At 36.7% G+C, this 26,850-nt stretch overlaps 1 protein-coding gene across 4 annotated transcripts in view; it reads left to right on the forward strand.

Moving 5' to 3' along the window:
• Positions 1-26,850, forward strand: part of VPS50 (VPS50 subunit of EARP/GARPII complex) — a 142,583-nt gene that overhangs the window by 30,308 nt on the left and 85,425 nt on the right. For all 4 annotated transcript variants that reach the window (XM_059073917.2, XM_067042500.1, XM_059073918.2 and 1 more), the window contains 4 exons: positions 133-215; positions 21,629-21,671; positions 23,052-23,150; positions 24,566-24,706. In XM_059073917.2, coding sequence (XP_058929900.1) covers positions 133-215; positions 21,629-21,671; positions 23,052-23,150; positions 24,566-24,706 — 366 coding nt within the window. The remainder of the gene's footprint in view (positions 1-132; positions 216-21,628; positions 21,672-23,051; positions 23,151-24,565; positions 24,707-26,850) is intronic.

Here is a 26,850-nt window from a genome sequence, read left to right on the forward strand (position 1 = left end):
TATGTTCCTTATTTGAGAGGAATTAAAATTTTCTGGTGCTGTAACTTTGGATAGAGTATGAACACTGATTTTTCTTTTTCAGAAGCTTTAAGAAAAATGTTTCTAGCCTAATGACTTCTGTTGTTGATTCAGGAGGAAGACTATCCAGGAGCTATTCAGCTGTGCCTGGAATGTCAGAAAGCTGCCAGCACTTTTAAACATTATAGTTGCATAAGGTAAGGTAATGTAAAAATTTTTAAAGCTGACTTTGTCAGTTTTTATATAGGAGTTGTGTAACATACAATATTAATAAACACTGAATATTAATATTAAGTGCTATGTTCTATATTTGTAAATGAGCAGCACAGTAAAATTATAAATAACAATTCTTAAGGTTTGAGAGATAAGATACTTTCTAATCCTGTTTCTTGTCACCTCATTGAAACTCTTTTTTTCATATTTTTTCCAATCTTATTGATTTCATTTTTATGGAGTAGTAGAGAATAAATTCATCTGTTCATGTCTCCATTGCAGCTCTTGGGAATTCTTCCTCCTTTAACTATGCCCAGCTTATAAATATTGAGAGTTCTGTTGCAGTTTGCTTTTCAGATCCAGATGGTTCAACTGTTGGCTCATCATGATAAGAATTCTTTTGGAAAATTTAAAGTGATTTCACTTTATGTAGGAGTCATCTTTGTAATATTTAAGTGATTATGTATTTAATGTATTATATCTTCTGTTTATTTATAAAATGTACAATGTAAAAATAGCTGCTGCATCCTCTGCTCTTAGTTCTAACTTTATTAATGGATTTTGGTCTGCTTAAAATGAAGGTTTTGCATTAGTTGTGACAATACCTTGAGGAATCTCTAATCCTCAAGTGTAACTTCTGCCATTCCTCTAAAAGCATCAAAAATAAGTATAAAATCTAGGGAAAATAGTGAGCTTGCCAAGGAAACCCAGTTTCAAATTAAATTCATACTTATCCTAGAATGTAGTCCTTTAGTCTCCCCTGTATGGAGAATCTGGCACTCAGTGAGCAGGGTGCACTGATATTGTAGACGTTGATTGCTAGTATCTGAAAAAATAAAAGGATTATGATACAACAAAACATTAATACAGCTTCAGATTAAATTTTTTCTTTTAATATACTCTCACATCATAGGTCTGTGCTGGGTATAGAATAAGTAGGTATTTTCCCCCTAGAGATGATACTTTTTTTTTCTTTAGGATTATGCATATTGAAGCTACCACTTTTTGTTTGATTAGGAAGTGCATAGTTGGGTAGTACCAGTAATATTTTGATTTTATCCATTTTGACAGTGATTAACTGTCACTATTTAAAACTTGATTGTGTCATTTATACTTATTAAGTTGGGTGAATAGTGAATTAGCTCTAATATATTGAATATATTTGAAAATTTCTAGCAAGGCCTTCTGGCTCCTGAAGAAGCATAGTGCTCATTTAGTTCATTTCGTGGTGATAAATCTGTTAGAATGAGAAAAGGTTAGTTATGATTGGCTCAGAATACTTCAGGCAGTTATGTATTTACTGAGCGTTTATTATATGCTAGGTACTTTGTTTTGGAATTTGCTGTATAGTGATGAACCACATATAATGTAATCAGTATAATCCATGGTTTTCTAGAGTGCTTAAGTCTATCAAGATGGATTTGGATTGAAGTAGGCCCAAGTGGAATGGGGCTTTATAGAGAAGGAAGTTGAGCATACTGTGGAAGCATTGGGATCTAATTTTCCTTAGGGGGTCAAGACTAAGGAGGACCTGAGGAGGTGCAGGAGGGGTTAGCTAAACCAAGGTATGAGGTGTTGAAGATACAAGATTACGGGTATCATGATGAAGTCTTTGTTGCAGATATGCCAAGCAAAATGAGGACGAAAATATCTATAGCATTTATAGCAACAAAGAAATCAGAGTTGACCTTGTTAGGGACAGATTTGGTTGAAGTGTAAGTGTAGGATGAGGAAATTTTATATGGAGGAGAGATGTGGAATTGAGAAGAGCAACCTGAATGTTTGAAAATCAATGCGAAAGAGTGAGGTTAAAAATAAGATAGAGAACATAATAATAAAGCTTCGTAGGGATTATTGGAGAGATTGACTTTGAAAAAGTCACCGTTCTATTATAATAGGAAAGAATGAGTGGAAATTTGTTGGCAGGAGATTGAGGGTGCAGGTGACATGTTGATACTTCATTTTTTCCATTAATTAAAATTTTTATTTTAGGTTTGCTGAAGTAAATATCTTACTTGGCGAGAGTAAACTATAAAAAACTGAAAGAAATCCTTATTTGGGCTTTTTCAAGTTAGCGTGAAGTGGCTTCTAAGCACTTTTTCATTTTTATGTATATAGTGATATGTGGAGGAGTGATCTGACCTGGTAAAAAGTTTTGATCAAAAAGATCTGTAATGATGATTTAAATTAATCATTGTTTTATTTTAGATAATATGGTACATAAGCAGCATGCTATGTTTACATATATGAGTCATGCATGCAGTAATAAGAAAAGTTTGTCTTATATTCTGAAAATAGGTAAAAATACATGCACAGATACATTAAAATGTCCTAAGGAATTCATTGTAGTGGGATTTTATCTTAGGCTTCCTGGAATTCTGTTAGAGTTGTGTTTTTAACTTGGTGATTTAGTGACAACATCAGGGTGGCTCCGAAAGCAGAGCTGTTAGTTGGAAATGCTTGGTGGTGATGATAGGCCCTCCACCAGCAATTCTTCTCCCCCACATAGAGCTGTGTTTCCTTTGCTTGCCACCATTCATCCTGCCTGACCCAATCCCCTTCTCCCTTCACCTCTTATTTCACCCGTTAGCTCCTAGTTGGGAGAACGTAAGTTTGTTCACTTCTTGTAGATAATGTGATATAGGAAATAGCAGTAGAATTAGTTGATATATGGGACAGATTGAGTCCACAAAAATGAAAGGAATTTTATTCTAATTTCCTTTTATTTTTGTCTTTATTAATTAGATGCCCCTTTCTTATTCTATGCATTTATTTTTGTTTTGCTCTTTTTCCTCTGGTCTTCTGAATACAATCAGTATTGAACCTGTTCTTGAGCTCTTTCACTGGATCTGTTCAGACATAATTCACCAACACTTTAAATATTCTTTTAATTCACCTGGATCTGTGGAATTTAGCCGAAGTCAAGATTCAGTCTTTGCTTGGACCTGAGTTACATCAGGGTGAAAAGTCATTTGACCCTCTGGTAATCATAGGAATAGTCATTTCCAACTGAATTCACACTCTTATTTTCTTTAACATTTAAATATATTTTTATTCCTGTTGATGGTTAGAGAATCAAGAAATATATTCTTTTTTAGAAATGTCCTTTAAGAGAATCATTCCATGATTCTGAGCATTTCTGAATTCTGGTGTGGTGGTTCTGTTTTTTTGTTTTTATGTTGCAGGCAAATTCATATGTACAGTGTATCTAGTCATGCACTTCTTAATTTTTCTTTAGTAGATTATATGTTCCTCTTTTCTTTCCTAGCCACATTGCTCCTTTATTGGAAATAAAGTACTTGGTAGAAGGCAGAGACTCTGTGGTCTTAGGAGTAGATTATATGGAACAACTGAGGGTTGACTCTTATGATTCTGAAAGTAGAAAAAAAAGAATTCACAAATTTGCTTCTGCATAAAGAGGCATTGACTGTTTACCTAGTAAGTCTCAGGTTATATGACTATGTAGTTTAATACATGAAGTACCAAGCAATTTGGTATACCCAGTTAATTGAAAAATGAAAGAAAACTGATAGCTCTTCAATAACTTGTGTCTTCCTTGAGATGTGCTGTGTTTCAGCATCTTTAGTAAAAGATACTGTAACACCAGTTTTGTTCACTTTGATAACTGACAGTGTCCATTTTTACATTATTTGACATTTCTTGAGTTGATTGACAGAGTTATATAGTTGGGACTTACTGGGAATAAGAATCAGAGTGTGTTTATGTTAAAATACGTCTGAATGAAGCATTTAATTTCTTTATCACTTGACATTTATCTAAATTGGTTTCAAGACAGTTATTAAAAGTCAGAACTTCTTTATTTTTTAAAATTTCATTTGAAAGAAACTACTGGAATGTACCTGAGAGCATGCTGGATTATGCTCTGAAAAGTTTGTGTACCAACTGAACTAGTTTGTTGAGTACTACATTTTAACATACACAGATGGATTTAATTTCTCATAATCTTTAAAATATCCTTTCATTTTTTTCTCTGAAGACGATCTTGGCAGTTGAAAGAAAATCGTAGGTTTTAGAACTTTAAATCACAGAATAATGAGCACAGCTCTTAGGTACAAATAAAGCAGTACTAGGGACTCTTCTTCCCCTGTTGCCCTTGATTTCATCTTAGCAAGCAGTGCCTGGTCTCTTTCTCTAGACTCAGGCAAGGGGAGCGAAGGAACATTGCCTAGAGCAATGTTGAGCAGGTGAGTGTTTCTGCAGGATCACCAGGCCTGTTTAGCTACACCCTTATGTAGATCTGAAGTCCCTGTTGCTTGATTGGCTTGGGCTGAGTTATTGATACCATGCTATTTGGACATCACCACCTGCATTCCTTATCTTTTATCTTAACTTGTTTTCCTCTGGCTTCCTCCCCCACACAGTGCCATTTAAAATTAATGTAAAGTGAAATCTACACAAAACATAATACTTGAACAAAAAATCTTAAAAGGTAAAGGTTTTTCTTTCTGCCCACCCATCATTCCCTTTCCTACTACCTAGTGTAAACTGCTTTTACAGCTTATTAATTTTTTTCCTAATAGATTTCACTGTAATTTAACTACATGACAATATCTTTTTCCTGATTTATCACTATCGTAGTTGCTGATGCTCTGACTCTTTACTCCCCATAATAAAAATCAATAAGAGATAGGTGTTTGGTATACATTTTCCTTCTATTTGCGTCTCCATCTTCCAAGTTTTGTTAGTGAAACTCTTATTTTTACTTGGTCAAGTTTATAATGTTTATATTCTTTTCACAACTATAATTAAATCTATGCGTTTTCTAACAGGTTACTTCTAAAAAACTAACCTAATAGAAATCATATTTACTATATTATGTTTATTTAAATATTATTATCTGCAGAACCGATTGATTAGACTCATAAAAACAGAAAAGTAACCCTTTGTCTCTGAACGAAAATCAAAATCCATTAGTGTCTTTCTATTTCTGTTGAACATTTTTCACCTTTTTGGTATGACTCGGCTGCTATCATTTCTTTGGAATATTCCTTTTTTGTGTATTTCTTTGTCCTGTGTTGTTATAGTTACCTCTCTGAAAATTATTTTTTTTTATATGGAATACATGGGGTATAAGTGTTCAGATTTTGAAATGACCTTAATTTAGTCCATACACAATTGAAAGAAAAATTATTTTTTTCCTTAGAAAATGGAAGGCATTGCTCAGCTGTCTATTCTAGCCTTCTGTTTTATAGGATAAAGTCAGATGCTACTCTCATTCTCATTCCACCATAAATAGCGTCTTTCCTTTAGAAGTTTTAGGATTTTTTTTCTACTTGAAGTTATAAAATTTCACCTGTCTAGAAAAGTCCTGTGTCACTCTTTACTCCTAGATGATGAGACAAGAATGAAGTATTATTTAATGCTTAACTGCATGAGATGCTATGTTACTTGTTATACCAAGAGCTCTTGAAATTTATTTCTCTAGGAGTTTGTAGTAACAGGCAGTTAACAGGCAGGACTGTGGGATAATATGCCAGTTAAGAGCACAGAGTGCATAAACAAAAGCCATCAGAGATGTTCAAGCTGTGAATGGCTCACTTCCCATACCCCAGCAGGAATGGGAAATACTGACATTTATAGGAGTGGGAGTAGAAGCTAGGCACCCTTAGCTAAGGCAGCACTGACTATACAGTAATTCTAAATTATATTTTAATAAGGTTTTCTCACTAAAGCTTTATTTTTCAGCTTTTAAATAATTGAATCATGATGATGGTGATAATGATGATGGTATAATAATACTTAAAAAATTTTGGCCTTTACTATGTGTCAAGTGCTGTACTTGTCATTTTCCTTACTTTTTCTTATTTAGCATTAACAAAATATTCCTCGGAGGTGTTGTTATTGTCTCTCTTTTATAGATGAGGATGTCGATGCTCTATAAAATAAGTGGCAAAGCCAGGATTTAAACTTAGATCTGTTGGGTTGCAGAGCTTGTTGTTCCTAAACCACAACTATGCTTGACTGTCTACCAATGTGATAGCTATTATGTGTAGTGGAAGCTCATGGCTAGTAGGCCAATTTATATTATTCTGCTCCAGTATCTGAGTTATATTCTTACTAGAGTTAATTGTATTTTTTCCTAAAACCTATTTCTGCCAGTTGTATTTGTTACTGTATTTATGTTGTTTAAGTAAATAAACTAATGAGATGAAACAAAATTTTTGAAAGTAAGTTGAATACATTGGAAAAACAGAACATATTGTTAAAAATAAATTTCCTTTTGAATTTTTTGTAGATGAAACAACTCATAAAAAATTGGGGCATATAAGGTAACAGTATGATCTGACATTTGGATTGTTTTGCATTTGTTTTTAATCTCCTGCTTCACTTTTGAGAAACTGAAACTTGAAATTACAGACAATTTACTAGTCATTTGGCTCATATGAGACTAAGAAGTTAAAACTCCAGTCAAATGAAAAGACAAGACCTTGGCTCGAAATCAGAAATGGGTGAATGAAGTTCATTTATACAATTTTAGTTAAAATATTCAGTACACATAAATATTCTTGTTTTAACTTTGATCCGTTGACCAACTAAAAGGTCTTCTGCTGAACTCTATCACAGGGTTGGCAGAGGGCCTTTGTCTTTAAAGGGCCAGATAATACATATTTTAAGCTTTGCAGGCCATAAGGTCTCAGTTGCAACTATTTGGCTCTGTCCTTGAAGACCAAAAGCTGCCTTAGATGATATGTAAACAAATGCATATGGCTGTGTTTCAATAAAACTTTATTTAGAAACATAGCCGGTTGGCTAGATTTGGTTCCTCAGCCTGATATCTGCTCTGGAATTACAATTCATAAAGTTTGGAGATGTTGTGAACATTTTCAGTGTCCTTAGTAATGGACTCTAGGCTTTCTCTATGGTGAATGATTGTGTTCTGGGTTAGGTCAGGGATTTCTGAATCCCGGTGTGTGGGCAGAGATCTGGGTAGATCCAAAGTGATCTTCAGAGTTCTTTTACAGTTTGTTCATGTTGAAGGATCATGTGGACATTTCATGGTACCTCAGAGTTGTTTGTTTAGCTTCAAAATGTTTGAAAATCACATTTTCTGTGAGGTCTGTTGATAAACTCAGCAGCAGTGAGTAGACAGAAATCATTGGAATAGACCTTTGATCTAAACAGACTGGAGTTTCCAGTGGCCATGGACATACAGTATAAACTTGGAAAAATAAATTTTACTTTTGCGTATTTCAGAAGTTTTAGCACTCTACTGAACCATATATAAAGATGTGGTAATTGGGTAATTGGTGTTCAGCATAAAATGGAGTCTTGAAACTTGAGAGCTAGAAGCAAGCTTTTAGATCCAGCCCACTTTTGCATGGGAAACTGATGCCCAGAGTTATTAAGAAACTTGTCTTAAATCACATGGCTTAATAACAGAACAGGGAAAGATCATTAAGAGGCTAATTACTTTCATACTATCTTTCAGCAAGTCAAATTTGTACAAAATTTTGATTTATATACAGCTTTCCAAGATGCATTTTGCAAATGTGTGTCCAGATCAGTTATTTAAAAGAAAACTTTTAATTATTTATGGATATGTTACCTTTAATATTTTCTGTAGTGATTATACAAATGCCCCCCCAAAATTGTTTGATTCATTCCATTCACTTGCAGATAGCCTTTAATAGCTTTTAGTCTTTCATATTACAACTGGTAATTTTTTTGACTGTAATGTAGCTTTTATTTATCCAAATGTTTATGAATAGGTCATTTTTACATACTTTGATTAATTGACTGAAATAACTGGAATTCAGGTTTCTAAATGATGGCTAAGGGTTTCTTTAAAGGCTGTACATTTACTATGTCCACTTGTTAATCACATTTTTACATATGTATCTTTAATTAGTAGCAAACTGTTATCAAACTACAGTTGTAGATTTTGAAAGCATTTTTAATAAGACCAAAATGTTTGATTTATAAATTTTATATTTAAAATTTTCTGCATACTATTTACATTACCATGTTTGTAGTAACTCTTAATATATAGGCTTTAACATCATTTAGCCATAAATAATAGAAGCAATAAAAACATCTAGATTTATAATAACATTGTAAATAAACTCTAAAACCCATTTTTTTTCAATTGAGAAGCTGAAAAAAATCATTACTCTCACCTATGAATTAGTTTAGATATATTCCTTTTTTCTCCAAACTCACAATATTCCCTGAGAGAATATGTTTACCAGTTCTGATATTTATTATTCTGGATGTTCTTGCCTCTCCATATCTGTGTCTCTAGCTTCAGCCTTAGGTGAACTTCTGAGCCCTGTGTGATAGAGGAGTGGAACCAGCTTCCACTCTGCTTATCTCTTTTTCTTTCACTAAGGCACCTGTAGACCCAGAGTCTAGTCTGACTCTTTTTCTTCTAAAACATTCTCCTTTTTAAAAAAATCTCTGTAGTTATTTTTTTTTAATTGAAGTAGAAAATGGGGGCTGAAAGAATGATGGTAGAATTTTGTCATTTTTTGTTTAAATTGCAAATTTGACTTTGCAGATATTTGTTACCTGCTCTGAGTCAGGCAGTGAGTTTAGTTAGTCCTGGGGCGTCACTGGGGAATAAGCCACAGTCTGCTCTGACAGATAGTCACAGATATTTCTTTATTATAATTCAGGGTGCTGTAAGCAGAGCATTGTGAAATTTAAGGGAACAGTCAGCAGAGGAAGACTTCTGAGAAAAGATGATATTTGGAAGATAGATGGACATTTGGGCCCAAATAAGAAAAGGAGAATGTACTTTATAGTTATTGTGAACATTATATGCAAGAACAGAGGGTGTGAAAGTCTGGGGTTTGTTTGGGGAGTTGCACATAGTCCATATGACTCAAATACAGTTGACCCTTGAACAATGTAGGGGTGAAGGGCGCTAACCCTAAGCTCAGTCAAAAATCCATGTATAACTTATATAGTTATAAATTAATCTGTGATTCTGCTTCCGAGGATTCAACCAACTGAGGATTATGTAGTACTGTAGTACTTACTATTGAAAAATATCTGCTTATAAGTCGACCAGTGCAGTTCCAATCCCTGTTGTTCAAGGGTCAACTGTATAGGCACTGAAAAGTGAATGGGCAGTTAATTTTTCATGTCAGTTGTTAAGTCTTATGTGCCATGCTAATTTGGGGCTTTATCCTTGGTTTAATTGGAGCCATCAAACATTTTAAAGCAGTGGGTTAATGTGATTTTTATTTCTGCTTTACTTAGGAACTGCAAACTCAGATGTCTTTAGGGACCAGGCAGGTAACATATATGTGAAGCTGCCAGATGACAGCAGGAAATGGTCAGGTCCGCAGGACTGTCAGGCCTTGCCTAAAGCCTTTCATATACAAGCTATTTGAAAATGATGCATCTGCCAAATCAAATGGAATGTTGACCAAATCCAGTCTGGAGTTAGACCCCTGCTCAGAGCTATCCCTGAAAGCTTTTTGGAGTTTGTTGTACAATGTTTGGTATGCAGGTCGATGGTGTTCATCAAATAAATGGATGTATGAGTTGAAGGGTGGGATGTGTGTGTTGTCTGCAGAGATTCGTTAGGAGGTTATTAAGTGATAATACTTGATTTAGAACACAAACTTGATAAAGGAGAAGCATAGGTGGATATGAGAAATACTGAAATGGTAGAATCATCAGGGTCTGATTACCAGTTATATATGAAGAGAGAGAAGAATTAAAGATGACTTTGGAATTTCCAGCTTGGATTGAATGGGTGGTAGTCATATGAATCAAAAGAGAGAGAACATGGGAGAAGAAACAACTCGGGGTTGATACTGATTTTTTTTTAATTGGGTGAAATGAGGAATTATTTAATTCTAAGTGCTAAGGTGCTATCATGGCTATCCTTTTAGAGGTATTATTTTGAAGCCTTTAGCTCTCATTCCTTTTTTTTTTCCATTCATTTATTATTTTTCAGACAGAAATTCTCAGAATCATTTTTTTAAGGAAAATCTCACTCCCGCCTACAAGTATTTCCTTAACCTATATTTATGTCTGTGGCTATTTTTCAAGCATAAATCCTGGTTAGAGACCCTAATTTTTAAAATAAGGTATTAATCCTACACTGTTGATTGTCAAATCCTGAAGATTTGTTCATTCTCAGTGTTTACTAGAGAATATAATCTTCAATTCTCAACCTTAATCAAAAGCATGCTTATGATAAATAATATTTGTAGAAAATGGTCTAATTCCTTTACATGTTTGGATGTTTATCTTTGAGACCATCAGAAACTGGGTACTTGTATTATTATTGGTTTTACTTTTCTGACAAATTGCTTTGCATTTGTATCTCTCTCTCTCTATCAAACCACTTTGGTGTTATCTCCTCAGTTTGCATTAAAAGGCTCTATAAGAAGCAAAGACAAGGAGTCCATGAATCCATATTGTATATTCTGTAAGGCTGTCACCAAGGGTGGTATTCCTTAGGAGATAAAATATTGCTATCCTCTTTATCAAGACTGGCAAAGTTTTCTCTCTCACTTAATGCCAACAAAAGTGATTTTTTTTCTCTTTGTTTTGTTTTTTCTCTTGAGTTACTGGTGTGTTTTGATATTCTGGACACTGAATTGTGTACTCTGGGTTTCCCTATTTGTTTTGGCTGCTAGGACTTTGAGAGTCACATTTATATTCAGATGACAGTTGTAAAACTTGCATAATTTTGGTGTATTAAACTACATCTTCCACTCGTTCTTACTGTTTTATTTTAGTTTTGCCTTAACCTCTTTTGTTAAAAATGTTTTCTCTAAAATTGTATTTATTTTGTTAGATACCACAGATCTTTTTAAATATTGGGATATTATAATTCAAATAATATCAGCTTTTTAAAAAAAACTGACCTAGGGAGAATTAAAGGGGAAAAAAATATCCTAAATGTATAACTCAATATATTTTTACAAAGTGAACATAATTGTGTAATTACCTCCCAGAAACAGAAACAGAACTAGAACATTTCTAGTACCCCAGAAAATTCCTTCATGCCCCATTCCAGTCATTATTTTCCCAAGGTAACCAATGTTCTGGCTTCTGTCACTAACGTTAGTTTTGCCTGTTTTGAACTTTTAAAAGTGCATACTGTATGATTCCATTTATACAAACTGACTTCTTTTCGTCCGATATTATGTTTTTGAGATTCAGGTAGTATATTTTCATTGCTATAGTATTTCATGATAAATATATCTCACTTTACCCATTTAATTGTTCACAGACAATTGAGTTGCTTCATTTTGCCTATTACAAATAATGCTGCAAGGATTGTGTATGCACTTGTGAAAGATACATATCTAGGACTTCTGGGACATAGAGTATTTTTTTTTAACATCTTTATTGGAGTATAACTGTTTTACAATAGTGTGTTAATTTTTCCTTTACAACAAAGTGAATCAGTTTTACATATACATATGTTCCCATAGCTCTTCCCTCTTGCGTCACCTTCTCTCCCACCCTCCCTATCCCACCACTCTAGGTGGTCACAAAGCACAGAGGTGATCTCCCTGTACTATGCGGCAGCTTCCCACTAGCTATCTAATTTACATTTGGTAGTGTATATATGTCCCTGCCACTCTCTCACTTCGTCACAGCTTACCCTTCCCCCTCCCCATATCCTCAAGTCCATGCTCTAGTAGGTCTGTGTTTTATTCCCGTCCTACCCCTAGTCTCTTCATGACATTTGTTTTTTTTCTTAGATTCCATATTTATGTGTTAGCATACGGTATTTGTTTTTCTCCTTCTGGCTTACTTCACTCTGTATGACAGACTCCAGGTCTATCCACCTCATTACAAAAACTCAGTTTCATTTCCTTTTATGGCTGAATAATATTCCATTGTATATATGTGCCACATCTTCTTTATCCATTCATCTGTTGATGGACACTTAGGTTGCTTCCATGTCCTGGCTATTGTAAATAGAGCTGCAATGAACATTTTGGTACATGACTCTTTTTGAATTATGGTTTTCTCAGGGTATATGCCCAGTAGTGGGATTGCTGGGTCGTATGGTAGTTCTATTTGAAGTTTTTTAAGGAACCTCCAAACTGTTCTGTATAGTGGCTGTATCAATTTACATTCCCACCAGCAGTGCAAGAGGGTTCCCTTTTCTCCACACCCTCTCCAGCATTTATTGTTTCTAGAGTTTTTGATGATGGGCAATCTGGCCGGTGTGAGATGATATCTCATTGTAGTTTTGATTTGCATTTCTCTAATGATTAATGATGTTGAGCATTCTTTCATGTGTTTGTTGGCAATCTGTATATCTTCTTTGGAGAAATGTCTATTTAGGTCTTCTGCCCATTTTTTTTTTTTTTTATTTTTTTTTATTTTTTTATTTTCATTGGAGTATAATTGTTTTACAATAGTGTGTTAGTTTTCCCTCTACAACAAACTAAATCAGTTATACATACACACATGCTCCCACATCTCCTCCCTCTTGCATCACCCTCTCTCCCACCCTCCCTATCCCACCCCCCCAGGCGGTCACAAAGCACAGAGGTGATCTCCCTGTGCTATGCAGCAGCTTCCCACCAGCTATCTAATTTACATTTGATAGTGTATATATGTCCCTGCCACTCCCCCACTTCGTCACAGCCCACCCCTCCCCCTCCCCATATCCTCAAGTCCATGCTCGAGTAAGTCTGTGTTTTATTCCCGTCCTACCACTAACCTCTTCATGACATTTTTTTCCCTTAGAGTCCATATATATGTGTTAGCATACGGTATTTGTTTTTCTCCTTCTGACTTACTTCACTCTGTATGACAGACTCCAGGTCCATCCACCTCATTATAAATAACTCAGTTTCATTTCTTTTTATGGCTGAGTAATATTCCATTGTATATATGTGCCACATCTTCTTTATCCATTCATCTGTTGATGGACACTTAGGTTGCTTCCATGTCCTGGCTATTGTAAATAGAGCTGCAATGAACATTTTGGTACATGAGTCTTTCTGAATTATAGTTTTCTCAGGGTATATTCCCAGTAGTGGGATTGCTGGGTCGTATGGTAGTTCTATTTGTAGTTTTTTAAGGAACCTCCATACTGTTCTCCATAGCGGCTGTATCAATTTACATTCCCACCAGCAGTGCAAGAGGGTTCCCTTTTCTCCACACCCTCTCCAGCATTTATTGTTTCTAGAGTTTTTGATGATGGCCAATCTGACCGGTGTGAGATGATATCTCATTGTAGTTTTGATTTGCATTTCTCTAATGATTAATGAGGTTGAGCATTCTTTCATGTGTTTGTTAGCAATCTGTATATCTTCTTTGGAGAAATGTCTATTTAGTTCTTCTGCCCATTTTTGGATTGGGATGTTTGTTGTTTTGATATTGAGCTGCATGAGCTGTTTGTATATTTTGGAGATTAATCCTTTGTCAGTTGCTTTGTTTGCAACTATTTTCTCCCATTCTGAGGGTTGTCTTTTGGTCTTGTTTATGGTATCCTTTGCTGTGCAAAAGCTTTTAAATTTCATTAGGTCCCATTTGTTTATTTTTGTTTTTATTTCCATTTCTCTAGGAGGTGGGTCAAAAAGGATCTTGCTGTGATTTATGTCACAGAGTGTTCTACCTATGTTTTCCTCTAAGAGTTTGATAGTGTTTGGCCTTACATTTAGGTCTTTAACCCATTTGGAGTTTATTTTTGTGTGTGGTGTTAGGGAGTGTTCTAATTTCATACTTTTACAGGTAGCTGTCCAGTTTTCCCAGCACCACTTATTGAAGAGGCTGTCTTTTCTCCACTGTATATCCTTCCCTCCTTTATCAAAGATAAGGTCACCATATGTGTGTGGTTTTATCTCTGGGCTTTCTATACTGTTCCATTGATCTCTATTTCTGTTTTTGTGCCAGTACCATACTGTCTTGATTACTATAGCCTTGTAGTATAGTCTGAAGTCAGGGAGCCTGATTCCTCCAGCTCCATTTTTCATTCTCAAGATTGCTTTGGCTATTTGGGGTCTTTTGTGTTTCCATACAAATTGTGAAATTTTTTGTTCTAGTTCTGTAAAAAAATGCCATTGGTAGTTTGATAGGAATTGCACTGAATCTGTAGATTGCTTTGGGTAGTAGAGTCATTTACACAATGTTGATTCTTCCAATCCAAGAACATGGTATATTTCTCCACCTATTTGTATCATCTTTAATTTCTTTCATCAGTGTCTTATAGTTTTCTGCATTCAAGTCTTTTGTCTCCTTAGGTAGGTTTATTCCTAGATATTTTATTCTTTTTGTTGCAGTGGTAAATGGGAGTGTTTTCTTAATTTCACTCTCAGATTTTTCATCATTAGTGTATAAGAATGCCAGAGATTTCTGTGCATTAACTTTGTATCCTGCTACTTTACCAAATTCATTGATTAGCTCTAGTAGTTTTCTGGTAGCATCCTTAGTATTCTCTATGTATAGTATCATGTCATCTGCAAACAGTGACAGCATTACTTCTTTTCCGATTTGGATTCCTTTTATTTCTTTTCTTCTCTGATTGCTGTGGCTAGAACTTCCAAAACTAGGTTGAATAAGAGTGGTGAGAGTGGGCAACCTTGTCTTGTTCCTCATCTTAGTGGAAATGGTTTCAGCTTTTCACCATTGAGAATGATGCTGGCTGTGGGTTTTTCACATATGGCCTTTATTATGTTGAGGAAAGTTCCCTGTATGCCTGCTTTCTGCAGGGTTTTTATCATAAATGGGTGTTGAATTTTGTCAAAAGCTTTCTCTGCATCTATTGAGTAGATCATATGGTTTTTCTCCATCAGTTTGTTGATATGGTGTATCACGTTGATTGATTTGCGTATATTGAAGAATCCTTGCATTCTTGGAATAAACCCCACTTGATCATGGTGTATGATCCTTTTAATGTGCTGTTGGATTCTGTTTGCTAATATTTGGTTGAGGATTTTTGCATCTATGTTCATCAGTGATATTGGCCTGTAGTTTTCTTTCTTTGTGACGTCTTTGTCTGGTTTTGGTATCAGGGTGATGGTGGCCTCATAGAATGAGTTTGGGAGTGTTCCTCCCTCTGCTATCTTTTGGAAGAGTTTGAGAAGGATAGGTGTTAGCTCTTCTCTAAATGTTTGATAGAATTCGCCTGTGAAGCCATCTGGTCCTGGGCTTTTATTCGTTGGGAGATTTTGAATCACAGTTTCAATTTCAGTGCTTGTGATTGGTCTGTTCATATTTTCTATTTCTTCCTGGTTCAGTCTCGGCAGCTTGTACATTTTAAGAATTTGTCCATTTCTCCAGGTTGTCCATTTTATTGGCATACAGTTGTTTGTAGTAATCTCTAATAATCTTTTGTATTTCTGCAGTGTCAGTTGTTACCTCTCCTTTTTCATTTCTAATTCTATTGATTTGAGTATTCTCCCTTTTTTTTTTGATGAGTCTGGCTAATGGTTTATCAATTTTATTTATCTTCTCAAAGAACCAGCTTTTAGTTTTATTGATCTTTGCTATTGTTTCCTTCATTTCTTTTTCATTTATTTCTGATTTGATCTTTATGATTTCTTTCCTTCTGCTAAATTTGGGGTTTTTTTGTTCTTCTTTCTCTAATTGCTTTAAGTGCCAAGTTAGGTTGTTTATTCGAGATGTTTCCTGTTTCTTAAGGTAGGATTGTATTGCTATAAACTTCCCTCTTAGAACTGCTTTTGCTGTATCCCATAGGTTTTGGGCCGTCGTGTCTCCATTGTCATTTGTTTCTAAGTATTTTTGGATTTCCTCTTTGATTTCTTCAGTGATCACTTCATTATTAAGTAGTGTATTGTTTAGCCTCCATGTGTTTGTATTTTTTACAGATCTTTTCCTATAATTGATATCTAGTCTCATAGCGTTGTGGTCAGAAAAGATACTTGATACGATTTCAATTTTCTTAAATTTGCCAAGGCTAGATTTGTGACCCAATATATGATTGATCCTGGAGAATGTTCCATGAGCACTTGAGAAAAATGTGTATTCTGTTGTTTTTGGATGGAATGTCCTATAAATATCAAGTAAGTCCATCTTGTGTAATGTATCATTTAAAGCTTGTGTTTCCGTATTTATTTTCATTGTGGATGATCTGTCCATTGGTGAAAGTGGGGTGTTAAAGTCCCCTACTATGATTGTGTTACTGTCGATTTCCCCTTTTATGGCTGTTAGTATTTGCCTTATGTTTTGAGGTGCTCCTATGTTGGGTGCATAACTATTTACAGTTGTTATATCTTCTTCATGGATCGATCCCTTGATCATTATGTAGTGTCCTTCTTTGTCTCTTGTAATAGTTTTTATTTTAAAGTGTATTTTGTCTGATATGAGAATTGCTACTCCAGCTTTCTTCTGATTTCCATTTGCATGGAATATCTTTTTCCATCCCCTTACTTTCAGTCTGTATGTGTCCCTAGGTCTGAGGTGGGTCTCTTGTAGACAGCATATATATGGGTGTTGTTTTTGTATCCATTCAGCCAGTCTGTGTGTTTTGGTGGGAGCATTTAATCCATTTACATTTAAGGTAATTATTGATATGTATGTTCCTATTACCATTTACTTAATTGTTTTGCGTTGTTCTTGTAGGTCTTTTCCTTCTCTTGTGTTTCTTGCCTAGAGAAGTTCCTTTAGCATTTGTTGTAGAGCTGGTTTGGTGGTGCTGAAGTCTCAGCTTTTTTTTTTTTTTTTTTTTTTTTTTTTTTTTTTTTTTGTGGTAGGCGGGCCTCTCACTGCTGTGGTCTCTCCCTTTGCGGAGCACAGGCTCCGGACGCGCAGGCCCAGCAGCCATGGCTCACGGGCCCAGCCGCTCCGCGGCACGTGGGATCCTCCCGGACCGGGGCACGAACCCGCGCCCCCTGCATCGGCAGGCGGACCCCCAACCACTGCGCCACCAGGGAAGCCCTCAGCTTTTGCTTGTCTATAAAGCTTTTAATTTCTCCATCAAATCTGAATGAGATCCTTGCTGGGTAGAGTAATCTTGGTTGTAGGTTTTTTTCCTTCATCACTTTAAATATGTCCTGCCACTCCCTTCTGGCTTGTAGAGTTTCTGCTGAAAGATCAGCTGTTAACCTTATGGGGATTCCCTTGTGTGTTATTTGTTGTTTTTCCCTTGCTGGTTTTAATATGTTTTCTTTGTATTTAATTTTGACAGTTTGATTATTATGTGTCTTGGCATGTTTATCCTTGGGTTTATCCTGTATGGGACTCTCTGTGCTTCCTGGACTTGATTGAGTACTTCCTTTCCTATATTAGGTAAGTTTTCAACTATAATCTCTTCAAATATTTTCTCAGTCCCTTTCTTTTTCTCTTCTTCTTCTGGGACCCCTATAATTCGAATGTTGGTGCATTTAATGTTGTCCCAGAGGTCTCTGAGACTGTCCTCAGTTCTTTTCATTCTTTTTTCTTTCTTCTGCTCTGCAGTAGTTATTTCCACTATTTTATCTTTCAGGTCACTTATCCGTCCTTCTGCCACAGTTATTCTGCTATTGATCCCATCTAGAGTATTTTTCATTTCATTTATTGTGTTGCTTATCGTTGCTTGCTTCCTCCTTATTTCTTCTAGGTCCTTGTTAACTGTTTCTTGCAATTTGTCTATTCTGTTTCCAAGATTTTGAATCATCTTTACTATATTATTCTGAATTCTTTTTCAGGTAGACTGCCTATTTCCTCTTCATTTGTCAGGTCTGGTGTGTTTTTATCTTGCTCCTTCATCTGCTGTGTGTTTTTCTGTCTTCTCATTTTGCTTATCTTACTGTGTTTGGGGTCTCCTTTTTGCAGGCTGTAAGTTCGTAGTTCCTGTTGTTTTTGGTGGCTGTCCCCAGTGGCTAAGGTTGGTTCAGTGGGTTGAGTAGGTTTCCTGGTTGGGGGGACTAGTGCCTCTGTTCTGGTGGATGACGCTGGATCTTGTCTTTCTGGTGGGCAGGTCCATGTCTGGTGGTGTGTTTGGGGATGGTAGTAACCTTATTATGATTTTAGGCAGCCTCTCTGCTAATGGATGGGGCTGTAGACCTGTCTTGCTCTTTGTTGGGGATAGAGTGTCCAGCACTGTTCGTTGCTGGTCCTTGAGTGAAGCTGGGTCTTGGTGTTGAGATGGACATGGCTGGGAGATTTTCGCCATTTGATATTGCGTGGAGCTGGGAGGTCTCTTGTGGACCAGTGTCCTGAGGTTGGTTCTCCCACCTCAGAGACACAGCCCTGGTGCCTGGCTGGAGCGCCAAGAGCCTTTAGTCCACACGGCTCAAAATAAAAGGGAGAAAAAATAGAAAGGAAGGAAGGAGGGAGGGAAGGAAGGAAGGAAGGAGGGAGGGAAGGAAGAAAGGAAGGGAGGAAGGAAGGAAGAAAGGAAGGAAAAAATGAAGGAAGGAAGAAAGCAAGAAAGGAAGGAATGAAGGAGGAGAGGAAGAAAGGGAGGAAGGAAGGGAGGAAAGAAGCGAGGAAGGAAGGAAGAAAGGGAAGGAGGGAAGAAAGGAAGGAAGAAAGAAAGGGAGAAGACAAAATAAAGTAGGATAAAGTATAGTTATTAAAATAAAAAGTAGGGCTTCCCTGGTGGCGCAGTGGTTGAGAATCCGCCTGCCGATGCAGGGGACACGGGTTCGTGCCCCGGTCTGGGAAGATCCCACATGTTGCGGAGCGGCTGGGCCCGTGAGCCATGGCCGCTGAGCCTGCGCATCTGGAGCCTGTGCTCCACAACGGGAGAGGCCACAACAGCGAGAGGCCTGCATACCACAAAAAAAAAAAAAAAAAAAAAAAAAAGTAATTATTAAGAAGAAAAATTTCTATTAAAAAAAAAAAAACAAAGAAAAACGGGTCGGTCTAACCCTAGGACAAATGGTGAAAGGAAAGCTAGCTATACAGACAAAATTTCACACAGCGGCACACACATACACACTCACAAAAAGAAAAAAGGGGAAAATAATAGTATATCTTGCTCCCAAAGTCCACCTCCTCAACTTGGGATGATTCGTTGTCTATTCAGGTTTTCCACAGATGCAGGGCACTTCAAGTTGATTGTGGAGCTTTAATCAGCCGCTTCTGAGGCTGCTGGGAGAGACCTCCCTCTCTCCTCTTTGTTCGCACAGCTCCTGGGGTTCAGCTTTGGACTTGGCCCCGCCTCTGCGTGTAGGTCGTCCGAGGGCGTCTGCCCTTCACTCAGGCAGGAGAGGGTTAAAGGAGCAGCTGATTCGGGGGCTCTGGCACAGGCCGGGGGGGAGGGAGGGGCACGGATGTGGGGCGAGCCCGCAGCGGCAGAGGCTGGCGTGATGCTGCACCGGCCCGAGGCGCGCCGTGCGTTCTCCCGAGAAAGCTGTCCCTGGATCCCGGGACCCCGGCAGTGGCGGGCTGCACGGGCTCCCGGAAGGAGCGGTGTGGAGAGTGACCTGTGCTCGCACACAGGCCTCTTGGTGGTGGCAGCAGCAACCCTAGCGTCCCACACCCATCTCTACTGTCCGTGCCGACAGCCGCGGCTCGCGCCCGTTTCTGGAGCTCCTTTACCTGGTGCCCTTAATCCCCTCTCCTCGCGCCCCTGTAAGCAAAGAGGCAAGAAAAAGTCTCTTGTCTCTTCGGCAGCTCCGCGCCCGTTTCTGAAGCTCCTTTAAGCGGCGCGCTTAATCCCCTCTCCTTGCGCCCAGGAAGCAAAGAGGGAAGAAAAGGTCTCTTGTCTCTTTGGCAGCTCCAGACTTCAACTGGACTCCCTCCCGGCCAGCCGTGGTGCACTAACCCCTTCAGGCTGTTTTCACTCTGCCAACTCCAGTCCTTTCCGTGGGATCCGACTGGAGCCCGAGCCTCAACTCCCGGCCCCCGCCCGCCGCGGCGGGGGAGCAGAAAAGCCTCTCCGGCTGGTGAGTGCCGGTTGGCACCGATGCTCTGTGCGGCAGTCTCTCCGCTTTGCCCTCCGCGCCTTGTGGCTGTGCTCTCCTCCACGGTTCCGGAGCTTACCCCTCCGCCACCCACAGTCTCCGCCAGCGAAGGGGCTTCTAGTGTGTGGGAACCTTTCCTCCTTCACACCTCCTTCCCACTGGTGCAGGTCCTGTCCCCTATTCTTTTGTCTGTGTTTATTCTTTTGCCCTACCCAGGTTCGTGGGGAGTTTCTTGCCTTTTGGGAGGTCTGAGGTCTTCTGCCAGCGTTCGGTGGGTGTTCTAGGAGAAGTTCCACGTGTAGATGTATTTCTGATGTCTCTGTGAGGAGGAAGGAGATCTCCGCATCTTACTCTTCCGCCATCTTCGACATAGAGTATTTGTGTTGAGTTTTAGGAGGTGTTAACAGTTTCCCAAGAGGTGCTATCAGTTTTCCCTTCCTCCAGGATTGAATTGCGTATTCCTTTTGTTCTACATCCTTGCCAACATTTGTTGATGTCATTTTTAATTTTTAAAAAATATTTTTAGCCGTTCTGGTCGTTTGTTATAGTATCTTACTGCAGTTTTAATTTGCATTTCCTGAATGCCTGATTGAGTGCATATTTATATGTTTTATTGGCCAATTGGATATCTCCTTTGTCAAGTATCTTTAAGGCTTTTACGGTTTGTTTTTATTCTGTTCTGTTGATCTGTTTATGTATCCTTATAATAAGTACCACACTATCTTATTGCTGTAACTTTATAATAAGCCTTAACCTATTTTAGTATGGGCCTCTCACTGTTATGGCCTCTTCCGTTGCGGAGCACTGGCCCCGGACGCGCAGGCTCAGCGGCCATGGCTCACGGGCCTAGCCGCTCCACGGCATGTGGGCTATTCCCCGACCGGGGCACGAACCCATATCCCCTGCATTGGCAGGCAGACTCTCAAACACTGCGCCCCCAGGGAAGCCCCTTCACACTATTCTTGACTGGTCTTAGCCCTTTGAGTTTCCACATAAATTTTAGAAGCAGCTTGTCAGTTTCTACATTGAAAAACCTTCTGGGGTTTTGATTAGAATTTCAGTTATTCTAGGAGATCATTTTGGTGAGAACTGGTATCAACAATATTGAAGATTTTAGTCTGTTTACGTGGTATATACGTCTCTGTGGTTAAGTCTTCTTTATTTTAGCTGTATTTTGTATTGTATATTTTTTATTTGATTTATTCCCAGGTATTTGGTTTTTTGAAATTGTATTTTAAAAACTTTCATTGTCTAATTCCTTGTTTCTAATATATAGAGATTAATTTTATTTTTGACATTTTACTTTTAATCTGTTATACTTATTATCTTTAAAACTTGCTATCAGTATTTAATTCTTAGTTTTATCTATAGATTCTTCAGGATTTTCTGCCCGCACAATCCTGTTGCTGCTAGTGATGACTCTTCTATTTCTTCCTTTCTAATTCTTTTCCTTTTATTTATTTTTCTTGCCTTTTTGTACTGTCTGTAGGATCAGCAGCACAACTTACTGCTCAAGGTATTGATCTGTGCATTTAATTATTCAGTTTGTCTCTTTTAAAGATTGACACACCTAATTCTGTTTTATTTAATAGTGAACTGAATTCAAAGCTGCAAGATACTTTAGAGCAAATTGAGGTAAGAAGAATTATATATGAAGTTAAATGACTTTTTCTTTTCAGAGGTTTTTGAATAGCATAGATGCATCTTATGTTTTGACTTTCATGTTATTATCAGTGTTTCTACATCACTATACTTTGTGTTTTTCATTTGGAATATCTGCATGGTCAAGTTAATTTACTTGTACTCTCAATAATACTTTAGGAATTGTGGGATCTGAAAAGAGTATTTTAAAATATTACCATATCCAGCAGGATCCCTGAACTGTTAGTCATAGGTGTGTTCTCCTATAAACTATAGGCAAAATACTTAACCATGTATTAATTATTTTTTGATTATCAGCTGCTACTCCTTTTTAGTTTAGTGAGTTTATTTATTTAAGAATGATTATTGGTTGATGATAACCCTCCTAAATTCTTAAACCTCATAATAATATCTCATACAATTCATCAAATATGTAGAAACTGGAAAGGAAAAGCTATGTTATTATGAGCATAAAGCCTTTTCCTCCTACATTTATTCAGAGTTCATCTCTTTCCTCAGAATCTTTGCAAAGCAGAGTGCTCATTTAAATAAACTTAATAAGAATCATTTGGTTCCTTCTGGTACTTTATTTTATTGTTTTCCTGATGAGAGTACTTAGAAAAGTTGAAGCTAGAATTTCAAATGACTTTTTTGAAAGTAGTTTTTGATCATAAATGCAATTATTTCCTAATTGTAAGAATGATAGTTTATTTGATAAACATAAATAGAACTGCTTTGAAAATCCCTTAAGTAAATAATCACGTGAATATTTTAATGAGGACTTTCAAAGCTCAGCTTCGTTCATTCTTATAATTTTCTATATAAGTACAGAATAATATTTATCTCAATGAAATCATTGAGATAGAAACCCATAAACAAAGTTAGTACATTTACATATAAAAGGGCAGTAACTTGAGGTATGTACTTTTAAGGTCAGTGTAGTTTTCTTGAAAATTATCAATGCTTTTCAGTGATTTACAGAAGGATTGTTTTATTTTTCAGTAGTCCTACAAACTCAGTTCATATAATTGTAAGATTTTAGCAGATGCTTGAGGAAACATAGTTAAATAATATTAAAAACTAAAATTCCTTTAGAGACTATGATAATTATTTTGTGTCCCTTGAAACACTAGGCATGGTTTTTTAAAAACTCGTATATTAATAACATCTCAATAAACTTGAGTATAGCTGGTAATAAGAATTATAATTTATTTATATTTTTATTTAAATTTGTTTTTGAGTATTAAATCCAGTGTAATAGTAAATGTATTTAGATATTAGTTAAAAGTGAGAAATTAGTCTTAATATTTTCTTCTTACTACCTTGAAAATATAATTCCTTAACCACCTCTTGCCTCCTCTTTTAATAATACAGGAACAGTTGGATGTTGCTCTGTCCAAAATCTGCAAGAATTTTGACATTAACCATTATACCAAGGTTCAACAAGCTTATCGACTTCTTGGAAAAACACAGGTTAGTTTTGAAAAGATGTTTTCTTTTTTCTTAATCAGGAATCTGTTGATCTTCATGATTGCTTAAGTTTGAATATTATTATTAATATAGTGTGCTTAAAAAGTTTCATTTAACAAAGTAAATTTTTATGTTCTATTAACAATAGTAACATGATCTCATAGGCTCAGAGTATATGTAGTGTGATTAAAGCATTATAGAAGTCTGTTTTAAACTTTGAAGTGTTTCTCAGGTTTAATATTTTCACCATTCTATGTAGTTTTTTAAAAATGTGTATTATGAGATAATTCAGTGGGAGAGAATTGTAGTCTTTTTTACCTCAACTCTTGGTCCCGAATAAGAACTTCTAAATTTGGAGCCTCATGGTTCCTAGATGGGCCATCATGACTCCCTCAAAGTGGTATGTAAACTTTTGTGCATTGTGTACATTTGTTGTAAAATAGGTCCGTTGCATTTATCAGATTTTTCAAAGAATTCTATTATCCTCAGAATGTCCTCACTGCTCGCATGATGCATGGCTTTACATACTCTTACTGCTCAAGGGCTTCCTTGAAAAATTTGAAGTAGAGGCCACAGTTTGAAAATTAATTACATCTTCTGCACATATAAGATTATACATTTTTCTAGAGAACATCCAAACATGATAGGTGTAAATGTTTTCTTCCCTTAAATGCTCTCTTGTCTTAGAAGGAAATTGAAGACTTTACCAAACTATTTAAACTCTATTTACATTTTATAATAAGAATAAAGAAGTTTGGTTATTTATTGTATTTTATTAGTTTTTAATATCTAAAGCTATACCTAGGGAAAAATACTAGAAGGAAGACATTGGTAATTTCGAGGAACATGTTTAAAAACCTTTGAAAATACAACTATTACTTCTGATTTCCCCCATTAGGTGAATTCTTTCACTCATTAAATATTTATTGGTACCTACTATGTGCATTGCTTCAGGCACCTGGATATAGGCCCTCATGTATCTTACCTTCTAGTGAGGGAGACAAACATTAAAGAAATAAATCAGTGTAAGTGGATAGAGTGATGCAAAGTACTGATTTATATAGGATAGTCAGGAAAGGCTTCTCTGAGAAGATGACCATTGAGTATCCTGAACAATGTAAAGGAATGATGGCAGAAGTCATCCAAAGGTGTGATGATGCATGACATGTTTGGGAAAAGGCAGGATGGGTACCAGTGATAAATACAGAGCAACAGAGCAGTGTTCACAATTCAGATTTATCTGTAGTGGTACGATGTTCTGGTTATTTGCAAATAATCAACACTTATAATTCTGTGTATAATAGCTATTTGTGCTGTAGCTAAAATTGGTAAACATTTTTTCCTGTGTTTTTAAAATCTGTTGAAATTTATTTATTTTAATAATAAGAGATTATGTTGTATGTTTTTTCTTTCCATAGACAGCAATGGATCAACTTCATATGCACTTCACCCAAGCCATTCATAATACCGTGTTTCAAGTTGTTCTTGGTTATGTGGAACTATGTGCAGGAAACACAGATACAAAATTCCAAAAGCTGCAATATAAGGATCTCTGTACAGTATGTCATAACTTAATTATTATTCATATGAATCTATTTTAGTTTTTAAGTTTATATCTTTTAGAGCCTACTATTTGAAGATATGTTTGCAAACAGTTTTTCTCCCATATTATTCTTTTCTTCATAGAGAAACTGGAAGATTCAGTCACATAAATAGTAAAGGTTGATAAGACGGTACAGATTTGTGGAGTGTGGTTGCTTCTAAATGGACTCTCTATCCTCTTATAGCTTCTTTTACCCCTCTGTCTCAGGGTCTTAACTCTCTTCTGTAATAGCATCTAGGGTGCTTTTAAGCAACCATCTTTGCTGATTTTCCTTACATACTTTCAATCAGTCTTTTCATGTGTATAAATGTTGCTTCTGTCAGCATCTCTAACCAATTTTTCTTTTTCATTCTTAAAGAAACATAGGTCTGTAGGTAATATAATCCACAGGTGGGAAGTGAACTGAGTTGGGTTCTCCTTTCGAATTGTTCCCACTGATGGATTGGTGTAGTGTGAGGAAAAGAGAATGATGAACCTCTAGGAGAATGGGGGTGCTATTTGCTTTTAAAGGAAGCCTGGTAAAGCATGAATTCTGTTTGATACTTATTAACAGAATTAGGTATGATAGGTTCTTTAATGTTGAAAGAACAGACTTAGAGGAGCTCAATAATGAGATGAAGAATAGGATGCAATTTTAAGGTGGCCCACTTTCTTTGGCACTATTCTTGATAAAAAATTAAGGAAGTTTAGAAATTACCTCAGGTCTCTTGGAAGTATTTAAGTCAGTGCTGTTACTGGCAGACAGGGATGTGAGTATCTCTTATAAGCCTAAGTAAATTTTAACTTGTTTTATAATATTGAGTTATATTTGACCTGTTTAAATCAGGTAAGATTAGGAAGAGATTATCTCATATCATATTTATTTATTTAGTTTGATAAAAAGATGTGGACTTTTAGTAACTGAGTTCTATAAATGAAAGTGGTTAGCTCAGTAGAGGAAAAATGGAAGGAAGCCTTAGAAGTTCAATCAATAAGCTGATGAAAGGAAACTTAAATGTGTTTTCCTGGTGAGAACACATATCAAGGATCTGGAATGGCGTAACTCAGGCAAGTGAGGTGATTTGTGAAGGAGCCTTGTATTAGAATGTACAATTCTTAATTTTTCAATATATGGCATTTGGGAATCATTTTTTCCCTAATTAAAATTAACTGATAATAATTATTGACGAAATACTGGTGTAGGAGCATATGTGACAACCGAGTGTCAGGTAAGAAAGAAGCAACAGAGCCCTCAGGATATATGTGCAGGTCGTTGACTGGCAGATTTTGGAAGTGAGAAGGAAGAGCCCAGGCATTTGGGCAGTTGGTTTTCTCTGTGTAGTAGCAATGTTCTTTTTTTTTTTTTTGCGGTGCGCGGGCCTCTCACTGTTGTGGCCTCTCCAGTTGCAGAGCACAGGCTCCGGACGCGCCGGCTCAGCAGCCATGGCACACGGGCCCAGCCGCTCTGCGGCATGTGGTATCTTCCCAGACTGGGGCACAAACCCACGTCCCCTGCATCAGCAGGCGGACTCTCAACCACTGCGCCACCAGGGAAGCCCAGTAGCAATGTTTTGAAGGAAGTCCTTAATCAAAGATAAAAGTTTAAATATAACATTAAAAATTGAAATAAGTGATTTAAAATTTTGTGTTGAAGTATAGTTGATTTAAAATTTCTGCTGTACAGAGAAGTGATTCAGTTATACGTATATATGTTCTTTTTCATATTCTTTCCCATTGTGGTTTATCACAGGCTATTGAATATAGTTCCCTGTGCTGTACAGTAGAACCTTGTTTATCTATTTTATATATAGTAGTTTGTATCAGTTTAGCTCTTTTATTTTTTATTCTTTTTTAACATCTTTTTTGGAGTATAATTACTTTACTATGGTGTGTTAGTTTCTGCTGTATCACAAAGTGAATCAGCTAAACATAAACAGAAATTCCCATATCTCCTCCCTCTTGAGTCTCCCTCCCACCCCTCTAGGTGGACACAAAGCACTGAGCTGATCTCCCTGTGCTATGCGGCTGCTTCCCACTAGCTATCTATTTTACATTTGGTGTGTATATATGTCCATGTATTTCATGTATTTTATTTTAGACAATCACTTCCCCATCTTATAT

The sequence above is a fragment of the Kogia breviceps genome, chromosome 9 (genome assembly GCF_026419965.1).
Source record: "Kogia breviceps isolate mKogBre1 chromosome 9, mKogBre1 haplotype 1, whole genome shotgun sequence".
NCBI lineage: Eukaryota > Metazoa > Chordata > Mammalia > Artiodactyla > Physeteridae > Kogia > Kogia breviceps.